The following is a 12,242-nucleotide window of genomic DNA, read 5'->3' as shown; positions in this document are numbered from 1 at the left end:
AACGCGAAAGGGAGTATCACAGCCCTGTTTCTCTGCTTTCTCTAGTCATGTTGCAATTTCAAAATTTTGCATCCTTCTACAGCACAGACAGCACAGTTTTATGAAAAGCAGCGAAATGCTTCTTGAAGTTCACTAGATTTGCTAACCAGTTGCACCACTGATGCTGCAGGTGAACCTCTGAATGAATTCTGCAGCCAGTGTCACTGTTTACTGTCTACACTTCATATGATGATGATGATGATGATGATGGAGCTGAACCTTGTGTCATGAGTAAACCTTGTACTGGACTCGACCACTTATTCATCCATGTAAGAAAGAATTGTAGTAACATTCCTCCACTGGACATTTTCTCCAAGGCCAAAGCCATGTAAGAGCAACTCATGCAGTGCAATTAGCAACACACAGTCCATTAATAGTGCTTAACACGCACGGCAGAAGAGTGAACGCAACATTAACTCTTGTGACTTCTACGCTGCCGTTGTATTCCCTTCCTCATGTTGACGGATGGAGTGCCAGTGACCTCACAGCGGTCACATGTTTGAGGAGGGATGAAAGAAAGGCACGCACAGATTCAGTTTTTAGCACAGACCATCATAAGGCCATTGCTGTGAAAAACTGAGGTAACAAGTGAGGATGGCCACCTACTTAATAAAACAATGTGCAACATGACCAAATACCACCTGAAATTCATGAATTGATTTCGTTCTGTCTGATAAACACATTTGTCACTAATTTCAGACATGCCAACTGTCAGCATGAAAATATGACTCATGAATTTATGACAAAAGCTCGTTCTGCTTCAGTTTTAGAGATTTCTACCAAATAAAACTATGATTCTGCTATCATGCTCGCAGCTCTGTGGGACACATGGGTGCATTGAGCTAATGGCTACTGTCAGCTAACATGCTCACCGCGATAATGCTGATCTTGCCAGCTAACCTTTTTAAAAGATTACTGGACTTTAGTTTAGTCTGCTAGCATGCTGATATTGGCTGATTAGCACAAACCACGTCTGAAGCTGAAGGAAACATCGTTATTTTTCAGTTATTCAGTCAAAAACCAAAGTACTTATAAGACAAAGAGAAATGTTGATCAGCTGATTGTGTTGGATGAGAAGTTATGGAATAACTAGTCAGAATTCATCCTGAGGGGGGCATGAATGTCTCATCTCTGAACCACAAATGTCGTACAGCAGAATCATGGAAGTCAGTAGGATTTGTCCTCTGGGGATCATGAATGTCCATTCAAAATCTTATGGAGCACAGGTGTCCTGTGAAGGTGAGGACAGCTATGCATGTACTATTGAATATCTTCAAAACTAAAAGAGAAAATAAAAAAGAAGAGAAAACTCCAGAGATACTCAAAAGTCATTAGCCATTTTTTCTGCCGGAAGAAAATTGTGGATGCAGCCTTTGTCGATTATACCCCAAAGCTCTGGAACACACTGCCTATAGGTATCAGGGAAGCCAACCCCACTTAATATTTTTAAAAGAAAGCTAAAAATGCATCTTTAACTTGGTCTGAATTTCCTCATGCAGGTCTGAATCTTTTATTTGTGCTTAGTCTTGCATTTATGCACTGCAGGACTTTTTTTAAAATGTTGTATTTTACTTGATTTTATGCACTCTGTCCTCTATTTTGAACTTTATTTTTCTTATTAATAGACAGTAGGTTTTATGTTATGCTATTTTAACATAATGGTTCTAGGGATGGATGTTGTTAGGTCATCTGGTCCTAAACAACTATTGGATGGATGGCTGTGAAATTTGGTTCAGACATTCATGTTTCCCTCTGGATGAATCCTTTTCACTATGTTATCCTCTGACTTGCCCTGTTTCACCCATCCTGTGAAATCTCTCAACATCTACAGGATTGATTGGTGCAGTTCAGCACAGACATACATGTCCCCCTAAAGATGAACTGCAACAACTTCAGTGATCCCCTGAATTTTCCTCTAATGCCATTATTAGGTCAAAATCTAAATTTGTCCAAAACTCAATTTATGACCAAATACATGCATGAGTAGTGACGTTCCCACCAGTCTCAGCTGTATTTTGAGTTCAATGCTAATTTGCAAATGTTAAATGCTGCTACCATAGCTGTAGATTCAGTCTTGCAAGGATTATATTTTGACGTATTTACATATACACTTATTTTTAATATTTTTACGAACATTAAACCCCCTTTTTAAAGATAAGCCTGAAACCTAATCTACCACAGCACTGTAAGAGTTTTCTTTAGCTTGATTTTTGAATGACACTGGTGGCTGCAGCTTACTTCTACAAATCACAAATGGTGCTGTTACACCAGTTGCTTTTTACTGAGGTGAGAAGTCTTTGTTCATGTGGTCTATTGTTTGTCTAATAATTGGTGTTTGAATTACTACCTCATAATCATATGTATTATGATGCAATATTATAATGTATAAGCACAAATGTGTTCAATCAGTGCACTTGCACATTTCATGAATCAGCCTGTCCTGAGAAACGACCTGTTTTTCTGTGTGTTTGGATTGTGCTGCTCACCTTGTTGTACTCCACGTGCAGTTTTTCTTGCTCGCTTTCCAGCTTGTCTTTTAAGTTCTTCTGCTCTGAGATGTTGTCCTGGATCTGGATCATTCGCATGTTCCGCTCTGAATATCAATGGGACAAAAATCAATAGCACGATCACAATCTATGTACAGGAAAACGCACATGAGAGAGTGTACTGATGGCAGATAGGCCCTCTGCTGCAGGCTAATGGAGTATGCTCTCAAGGTTACCGGCATGGTGCCTCACACATCTGGCATCACAATCAATTATTTGGGAAAAGAGCACCTTTATATAGCATGAGAGAATATGGAGCTAAATGCAAAAACCCTTAGTTAAGGGTATACTATTGAGGATTTTCCTAAAAAAAGAATATAATAGACAAAACAAAAACAAAAGTAATCCCTCTTAATCATCATTTATGACCCACTAGAAGTGTGTGGTAGTGTATTCGTGCTGCCCTCTGTCTGAATTTTTTTATTTCATTCTTATTTTGCTGTGTTTGACCCGTTTCTGGGCTGCAACCTTTTGACAGTGGGTGTGTAAGGGAACATTAAATCAATTTCCTGGAGACTTACCCAACCAAAACCACATCCACTACTTGTACACACACCGAGTTTGCAGTAGGGATGTCAATGGTTAACCGCTAATTGTTTAACCACCATGAATATTTTTGACGGGTTATGCCTGTCAGTCTATATTTTAATTTGCATTCACACACAGTATGATGCACGCCAGTCTGAAGGCTTCATCCAGTTGGTGTGCAGTATGATTGAGACCCATACGGTACCAATCAGTGTGGTAAAAGGCAAGGAATTCAAAAAGCTAGACCTGTACCTTTAGGATGGGTATGTAGCGCCACCAAGAGCTACTGTGACTACAATCATTGAAAAACACTTTGAGGAGGAGAAGGATGAGCTAAAAGTCAAGCTAGCAAGCACAGACAAGCTAGTTCTGATCACTGACTGCAGGACAGCTCTCATTAACAAAAGCTTCGTCACAACAACCTGTCACTTCATCACCGCTGACTGGGAGCAGGGTTTCCGTTATCTGTTAATTACGGTTTTTCACTGGGAAAATCTGTTGAAGTCCGACATATTTAAGTCTGTCCAGTCCTGATGTCCAGTGAAAATAATTCTTGCGTTGACAAAAATCTGGCACTGCATGCTGTTTTCTCCTGCTGCTTCTCTGATGTCCGCCCTCTCTCTTGCTCCTCTCCCAATTTGGTGAATAATGGTTTATTTCAGGCAAACCAGAGTTGGTAATGTTGCTAGAATGGTGTAAGGATGAACCAAGATGATTTTGGTGAGTTTTACTTTGTTTGAGTTTGAATGACATGTTTTACAATGATAAAATCATTGTTTCTGTAAATGGAGTCTGGTGGCTTTGGCAAAAGCAATTTAGCAGCTGTTTCTGGTTAATCAAAAGGATCTTATTCTTTCACAAAAAGGTCTCTTTTTGTCAGGATCCTTTCCATAATGTTGTCAGACACTTAGAATAACAATCTGAACACTTTCAGTGAAGATTTCATTGCAGCCTGTTTCTCTAAGGGCTGCCGGCCGAGCTACAAACTGTAATACCTCAGAAAATACTGTTTAAGACTTTTTAATACTTTTAAAGGGTCTTAATTGTGACTAAATTGATTTAGAAACTTTTTCAGACGCCGCGCACATCCTGTAATTCTGAAACTAGAATCAAATCAATTGTATCTGGGAATACTGGGTGGGTTGAAACCTTTTTTTTTTTTTATCATACTGTAACTCACTTTAACTCACAAGTGTTTGAATAAAAAGTTTTGCAACCTCAGAGAGAAAAAAAGCATGCTTCAGCAATCTGATTATGAGTTTCCTTACCCAGGTAGTAGTTGACAAAGTCTGCTGTGAGGGCAGGCTGCTTATGTTTCCTGCGACCATCCATACTGGCATTGGCATCAGATGTGTCCACAGGGAAAATGTCAGTGCTAATGCCCATCAGCTCTGCTTTCCTCATCAGCTTCCTGATGGCTGAGGCACTAGAGGTCAGAGGTCGAGGCAGCTTCTCCCGCGGCACCCATGCCTGAGGCCGAGTGTTCCTGGACAGCTCTGCTTTTGCCCTGTACTGCTGCAGGCGGGTAGTGATTCGGGCCTGCAGGTGGGACACATACATGTTCACATACATGCATACATACACATAAATATCCACATTTTTAAGTTAGTAAACCATCAGCATGTTGCCAGTGTCTTCACATGGTTGGTTAGCCCTAAATGAAATCAAGAATAAAAAAGGTAACACATAATATAATCTTCAACACACCACTGAAGAAGCAGCATCGGAATATTGGCACAAACACAAATGCACATTAAGGCCAATATGGCCAAAATCTTCTACCACGGTATATGTAATTTCATAATCATGGTAAAGATCAATTTACAGCAATAGTTGTGCAACTGTAATTAAAAAATGGTTTGAAATAACTGTACCGTACCGTACTTAATAAAAACAACAGCTGCCTCGCATGAGACAACACTTCAGTGAAAAACAAAAGACTCGAAACAGTAAAACTAACTTTCTTTCAAAATGAACTTTAAGGTTGCAAATGAGAACAGAGATGCAACAGATGTGCATTATCATCACCACCACCACTTGACACATCGTCACATGAGAACGTCTGGATAGCTAAATCACGCTGCACACCCTGAATGTATAGCAGAGAAACTAAAGCCATTTTCACATATGAAATCTGGACAGTGTCAGCAGAATCAGGTCCAGACATTGTCCAGAGTTGTCCTTTCACACATGTTGCACATTTGTCCACGTAAGACACATTCTTACTGACTGAAAATACTCTGTTTGGGTTAGGCAAAGGTTGGCGCCTGGGTAGAGTGTGCAGGAGGAGGAGGACTTAACAGTGATGATGACTGCTTTTGCATTGATATCACTACTACATGTACTTGGACGTATCCACAATATCAACAAAAGCGTGGAAAACAATATACAGGCAGGCAGAAGAGAGTGCAAAGCACCTAAACTCTGTGTAATGTCATCAACACACCCACTCACTTGCTATGTAGCAGGGTAGCAGTGCATACACTGTGAATGACAGTGTGTAAATACGGCTTAAGGGATAGCTCCCGCCGTGGAATGGCATTGCCAAATCTCTACCAATGGACACATTTCTACTGTCGCACATATATACCATCACATCGCCTTACCCTAATGCACATGTGCAACAGTTGTTCTGACATTTGGCTGCTGCCGCTGATTTGAACGAAAGAAACATACCTGAGCTTCAGGAGTAAGCTGTTTCTCTCTCTCCTGCAGAGAGACCTTACAGTAAGACTGTAACGCAAGATAATTCTTCCTTTTCCACTTCCTGTCAAAGCGGTCTGCATGCTGTTTGCAGTATGCAAAAAATGGATCAGCAATATCCTGAGGAAACAAAAACAGCCATCAACAGTTGGAATAATTCGTAATGAAAGGGAACACTATATTTCACAACTTCTACTAAATTGACATTTTACAACCTAGTCCCCTCCATTCTTTGCTCTTTCACAGGAAAAAAATAGAAAACGCAATAGCAGTTTTTCCAACTATTGGTCTTTGGGAATCATTTAAACCTAACTTGTCACAGTGGAGGCCATTAGCACTTTGAATTGTGATAGAAGTCTTTTGTGCGATTGACTAGATTAAGTGGTTTGCAGTGTGTAGGATGCTTTCTTGTGCAGAAGTAAAGGATGTATGTGATTGTGTGTTATGTGTATGTGATGACAGTGATTATAAATACTCTGGTTCTTGCTAATAATTCCCTATCAGAAAAGCGTATCACAAGCCATTCTGTGAAATAATGAAGCTGAGCGGCTAAATTTTGATATCATTATATGATGGTACTGGGTAGTGGCATTGACATAAACATAATCTGAATCTTTATGTGCTGTAATTAAAGATATCTAGCAAACCAAATGTTTGTCAAATAACAATGGCAGTAAAAAGGCTGAAGCTAAAAGAAATACTATAAATCCATCTGATGGTCAGGTCACATTTCGGAGGAGACTGATTAGCAGTTAGCAAGCCAGACCACTTGGTGAGCTACTGTGACTGATTCGTGCTTGCATGCTCTTGCTGGTTAGCGTGTCGGGATTTAGCTCAAACTTAAACGTCAGTTTTATCCATCCTCAAAAAAAGACATCTCATGCATTTGCAATGATTTGTTCTGCTTGGAGAGCCTTCAGGCCGTCGGAGGAGCCTGTCTGCATCGTGCTGCCTTGCTTACAGTCTAGAAGCTAATGCTGCTGCCTACTGCTTTGCTTGACAGGTCAGACTGAAACAGAAGTGACCTGACACACAAAATGAGCAAAACTCACATCTTGTTAGTTATTCAGAGCTGTTGGGACTTAAAATGTTTCTGTTAGCTATGAAACGATCTGTTAGCTCTAGCCTGTTTGGAGCCATTGTAATATCCATCAACTCTATGTGTTACATTAACGCTCAACTTGGACTTCTTTCTGAAAAAACAGACTGTGTTTCCGGAAAATAACAAACAACAAAAAACAGACTTGTGTATATATATTTAAATGGTTATATTTTGTGCTCTTATTTTAGTACATGTGTCATACACCAATTTCACCACAATAAATTCCTTGTATGTGTAAAATCGTACTTGGCAATAAAGCTTTTTCTGATTCTGATTCTGATTCAATACCACAACCCATGAGTAACTCGCACTAAAGTCAAAATGAGCTAACTGTCTCTGTAAGTTGAAGTATAATTGTGTTTAAATGGTCAAACAAAGGGAAAAATATATTTTTAGATTTGTTACAAGTCACATGTAAATCTACCAAACCTTTGACTGGGTTTGGCAGAAGTTTTGATATGAAGCCTCACAACCCAGTCTGGGTGATATTTGAACTACTTCAACCCTGAACACAGATAAGATGCGGGAAAAACACACAACAGTTTATTTTTTTCTCTTGCATAGCACCTAAAATTGGGAATATTTTCAGCACTTACATCAGAAAACTGAAGTAATTACGTCATAATATGCCACTGTGGTTTGAATATCCCGTTTTTTTCCTTACCTCCTCTGCTGCGGCCTCAGATAGGAGTCCCTCCCTCTGTGCACAGGTGACATGGAAATAGGAGCGGCACATTCCTGCGTCACAGCTTATGCACACACCAGTCCTGGCAAAACGGGCATCCTCACAGAAACTGCACTCCTAAATGCAAAAGAATACAATACAGACGTGTATCTACTCCAAAACAATTCAATGTATGAGTCACGGAGGGCATCACCTTTAGCTACCAAATACAATGTGTTAAGTGTGAAAACAGGATGGCTAAAATGTTAAAAAGTGTGCTCAGATCTCCCTCAGTGCCAGACTTTACAAAGGCCATCTTTCTGACTTTCGATATGGCCAAACTGACTTTAAGTGATGTGGTGTTTAACATTAAAAAGTGTCAAAAACTGTCACTGTAAAGTAGTCAGTGCTTTCACTTTCACAACTTAAATTGCCTTCACAAGACACAATGACAGTGATTTTTATACTTGCTGACATATGAAATGTTGTCAATACTTGCTCATGACACATTCGATGCAAATAAATCTTCAGCACCTGCACTACAACTGATATTTCAAGGGTTTTCATCACTTCTTGAAGTGACTGTTGACAACTGTCCTCACTGCTTGTACTTCAACTGACACCTCAACTACTTTCAGAGTTTAGATAATTCCTATGCTACTTGTTCTTGCACAGTACCAAGTACCAGATATACTTCATCCGAAATAAATAAGCTAGAACTTCAGAGGGACAGTACAGTTCATATTCAGTTCAGTCAGGATACACTAATCAATAACTGTCAAAGATGTTTCTGTTAACTGCTTTCAGTATTTTCACTTCAACAGACATTTCAGCAGTATACACAACTGTTTCTTCCTCTATAACTCACAGTTACTACTACATCTTTCAGCTCTTACACTTCCACTGACATACAGTATCTGCTGCTGTCAGTGCTTGCATATGAACTGTCAACAACTATCTCTAGCAGCTGCACTTCAACTGACAATTCCCCTGCTTGGAGCTCTTGCAATGACATTTCAACTGCTTTCGTCTTTTGCTCTTCACTTGACATTTTGACTTCATCTCATTCTTCAAACAATTATTTTAAGTGATTACATTTCAATTCCTTTTAATGCTTCCACATCAATGGACACTTCAAACCCCTTCAGTGCTTTAACTCAGCTTCAAATCAACTGCCATACAACACCTTGCAAGGAAGTTCTTAAAACAATCTTTGAAAATTTTGAAATGTTTAAACATTTTTTAGTGGAAGTGGGCCTCCTAGATTTCCTTCAGAAAAAATAAGCATTTTCTAGTGAACAATAATTAAGCAGGAATGATGATGAAACATAACGAATATATTTGGATAGATGTAAATTAGGGATACCCTAGTCAAAAAGAACATCTAAAAATGAGCTCCTGAAAGATGCTAAACTGCTAAAGATGAATCCAATCTACATAAATGCTTTAACAAAAACAAATGTAAAATTACTTGCCTTGGCCCCGTATTTTGAATAATTCATCTCTGTGAGTGTCACTGGTCGTAGTTTATCGATGTCTCCAAATGCTACTCCAGGAACGTAAAGTGCACAAACCACATGCACCCATCTGAAATCAAAGAGAAAGCAAATCAGACTAGCTGATATGCTGGTTTGTCGAAGAGAAGCAGAACAAACTAAATCACATCACTATACAAATCCTGACCTGAAAATGCTCCAACATGAAAAGTACTTTTGAAAAGGTGACATTCAAAATTTATTGATTTCTGGTCACTGATTTCAAGGAATACCATCAAACTGATTAAAATCTATGGCTTCGGTTATTTTTGCATTTATTCTAGTGAATTACTGCAGACAATAAGACGCTTAATATCATGAAATTGGCTGCTCAGACACTTCAAAAAGAAATGGATTCATAGATTTATGTAGCCCCAGACTCTAGCTACAGTTTGGTGTGACACAATTTCAAATGCGGACTTTAGGGAAGGGAATCCGAAGTCCAATATAAAGATATCCATCTCTAGCAAGCAACAGCTTCACAGTTTAATTTGCTGTGTTTTTCATGCTCTAGTGAAGTAGTAAATTCGGGTGCAGCCTGGCTGAGGAGCACTATCAGCGATAACGTGGCTGAAGTCTCCACGCTTCACATAACACACTCTTTTCTCTCACTCCTTTTCTTCCTCTATCTCTTCTCTTCCCTCCATCCCCTTTTCTCGCTCCTCTGCCAGTTCTCTCTCTCCTCCTTAATCCAACTTCCTCTTCTTTCCACTACTGAATATAAGTACAATTTAGCTTGTACATATATTGCCTTCAGCATTTAACCAGCTAAGGTCATTAGCTAAGGCATTATTTGTTTCTGAACACGTTCCACTCGCTGCCTCTAGTAAATGGCAACTGACCACCGGGTCAATGTGCTACTGTATCCCACCTCCCGGCGTCCGTCTCTTTGAAGATGCCATCCTGGTTGGGGCACAGCTCACAGCTGGGAGTCACTCCATTCTTACAGGCATCACAGAACCAAGGCTCTGTTGAATTCTCTGAGGCAGAGCTCATGATCGAGTCACTCTCTCCATCCACACCGTAACATCCTGGAAACACAGAAAAGATTACCGACATTGTAAAATCAGCTGTATTGTTCATTTAAGACAACAGTAATCTTATCGTCCATGTCGCCGCTCCTCATACAGGGCAGTGGCGTGAACATTACGATTTGTCACTATCCTCCAAGAATCACAGGAAATATAGGCCAATGAGTTGACTGTCCATACCTTTCAGTGGCTACACCTAAGTACCCCTCAAAATCTAATATTTGGGAGTCTCAAAATACAACTCTATTCTGTAAAGTTTAGTTATATGTTACACATTCTTCCAAAAATGCTTAATCCTTTTCAAAATAATATTGTAATCTTTCCATTTAGGCTGCAGCATTTCAATGCCATTCGCAGTAATTAAAGGGCTATACCAATGACTTAGTATTGCACTTTTGTTAAGTTGCAAGACTTTGGATTTAAAAAAAGAACGGTCAGATCTAAAGCAAGCGAGGCCAAGATATCCTGACTTTTTGGTCTCTAGAATGGGTGTAAAGCCTCCAAATGCACTGCTCAAAATGAAACTTGATAGCAAATACAACATTTGCCATAGTCAGAAAGTACAGCTGCAGGTTTTCCTCTTTCTGGAAGTCATTCCAGATGAATTCACTTTCAAGAAACATTAGGCTGTCTTGACTGATGTCATTCTTCAATTGGATGACACAATCCATTAATCATCAACACTGAATGGGAAGAGATGACTGCATGGACATGCGTCTGGCTCTGCCATAGATTTGTTTTGCCCTTCACTGCAAAAAGAAATAACAACACAAAGCAATAAGAAGGTAAAAACTGTCTCCATCGGACATTTCTTGATTTGTGGCTTTGTGTATAAAACCAACAGTACAAAAGGATGCTTTTGTTATTCAAGAGCTTTTCTTAGATAGTTACTATAAAATTTAGGGACAAAACTGACACCAATCAGCCTACAGGGACATACAGTACTAGCATTGTTATACTATATATCTTGTATTCAACTGACTCAAAATCAGTGTCTTATGGCTGACTGTACTGTTGCTATTCTAGCACTCTGGGAAACAAGTAGAAGGCCAAAAGAAAAAAACAGACCTGATCTGCTCTGGTCCAAAGCTGTCAATCTACTGTGACATTGCAGCACCCCAAATTGAACATTTGATAAAAAATGAAGCAAGAAGAAGCCAAGCGAAAGAATTTTAATGTTGTCCTCTTAATTTTCTGAGGTTGCCTAAACAATTACTTGGCTGATGTGGCAGCTATTACACCAGGCAGACGTGCTCTTCACTACCAATGAGGGCAGCAATCAGTACTCTGCCTCCGTTGGGGAGATAACACGCTAACTCCTAATTCAGTCAACCAGCCTTCAGGCTTTTTGAGGAATGGGAAAGACTCACAAATCAAAAGCTCAATGTTCTTCATGCCCGTCACTGTGTGCCACACTGGGGAGTCAGGCAGCCCATCTAAAGCAAACACTGGGGCAGATGGAGTTGTTTATTCAGCTCTACACTTTGTTTGGTAGATGCATGTCCTTTTCTGATTGAGAGACCATTTGCTGTGTGTCACAGTGAATCACTAATTTTGAACTCTGCCCTTCAAGGCTGGTGGGATATATCTTCAGTTTTTACAGGCCACTGTTTTTTTCTTCTGGAGATCAACTCAAAGGCAGGATACACCAATCAAGTTGCTGATTATTCCACTGGGGCAATTAAGTCACAGCTGGACTTCGTTCTGACCTTCAAAATGGAAGAACTACTTGGAATCTAACAACCTGAAATTGTGAACAGAACTACTGGAGATTTCTACCTCCATTTCCTCCACAGTACAATATGTGGAAAGGGCAGGAGGCTAAGTCCTGCTAGCTCCAATATAGCTCCACTTAGCGTTTATTTTCTTAAAGAAAGGTATTACTGGAATACCTCTGGCCACAGTTGAGCGCTTCATCTTCACTGATTGGGCTTTGAACCGTGGAACTGGGGGGTTGTGAACGACCACCATGCTGGTTTAACCGACTTATGGCTGAACCGTGGCACAAATCTTCTGTGTTCCTTTTGAACTGAGATACAAAGCTCAGACCGTTAAGCCACGGGTTGCTGGCTAATATGAGCTAAGCTGACAAAA

General features: G+C 39.8%; 1 protein-coding gene across 5 annotated transcripts in view; it reads right to left on the bottom strand.

The window, feature by feature from the left end:
- phf14 (PHD finger protein 14) overlaps positions 1–12,242 on the bottom strand; it is an 84,796-nt gene that overhangs the window by 57,962 nt on the left and 14,592 nt on the right. For all 5 annotated transcript variants that reach the window (XM_076754197.1, XM_076754199.1, XM_076754200.1 and 2 more), the window contains exons 5-10: positions 9,989–10,148; positions 9,058–9,169; positions 7,583–7,720; positions 5,790–5,936; positions 4,382–4,652; positions 2,526–2,632 (exon numbers count right to left, since the gene is read on the bottom strand). In XM_076754197.1, coding sequence (XP_076610312.1) covers positions 2,526–2,632; positions 4,382–4,652; positions 5,790–5,936; positions 7,583–7,720; positions 9,058–9,169; positions 9,989–10,148 — 935 coding nt within the window. The remainder of the gene's footprint in view (positions 1–2,525; positions 2,633–4,381; positions 4,653–5,789; positions 5,937–7,582; positions 7,721–9,057; positions 9,170–9,988; positions 10,149–12,242) is intronic.

This window comes from Chaetodon auriga, chromosome 17 (assembly GCF_051107435.1).
Source record: "Chaetodon auriga isolate fChaAug3 chromosome 17, fChaAug3.hap1, whole genome shotgun sequence".
Taxonomy (NCBI): Eukaryota; Metazoa; Chordata; class Actinopteri; order Chaetodontiformes; family Chaetodontidae; genus Chaetodon; species Chaetodon auriga.
This window is presented reverse-complemented; position numbering and strand designations above follow the sequence as displayed.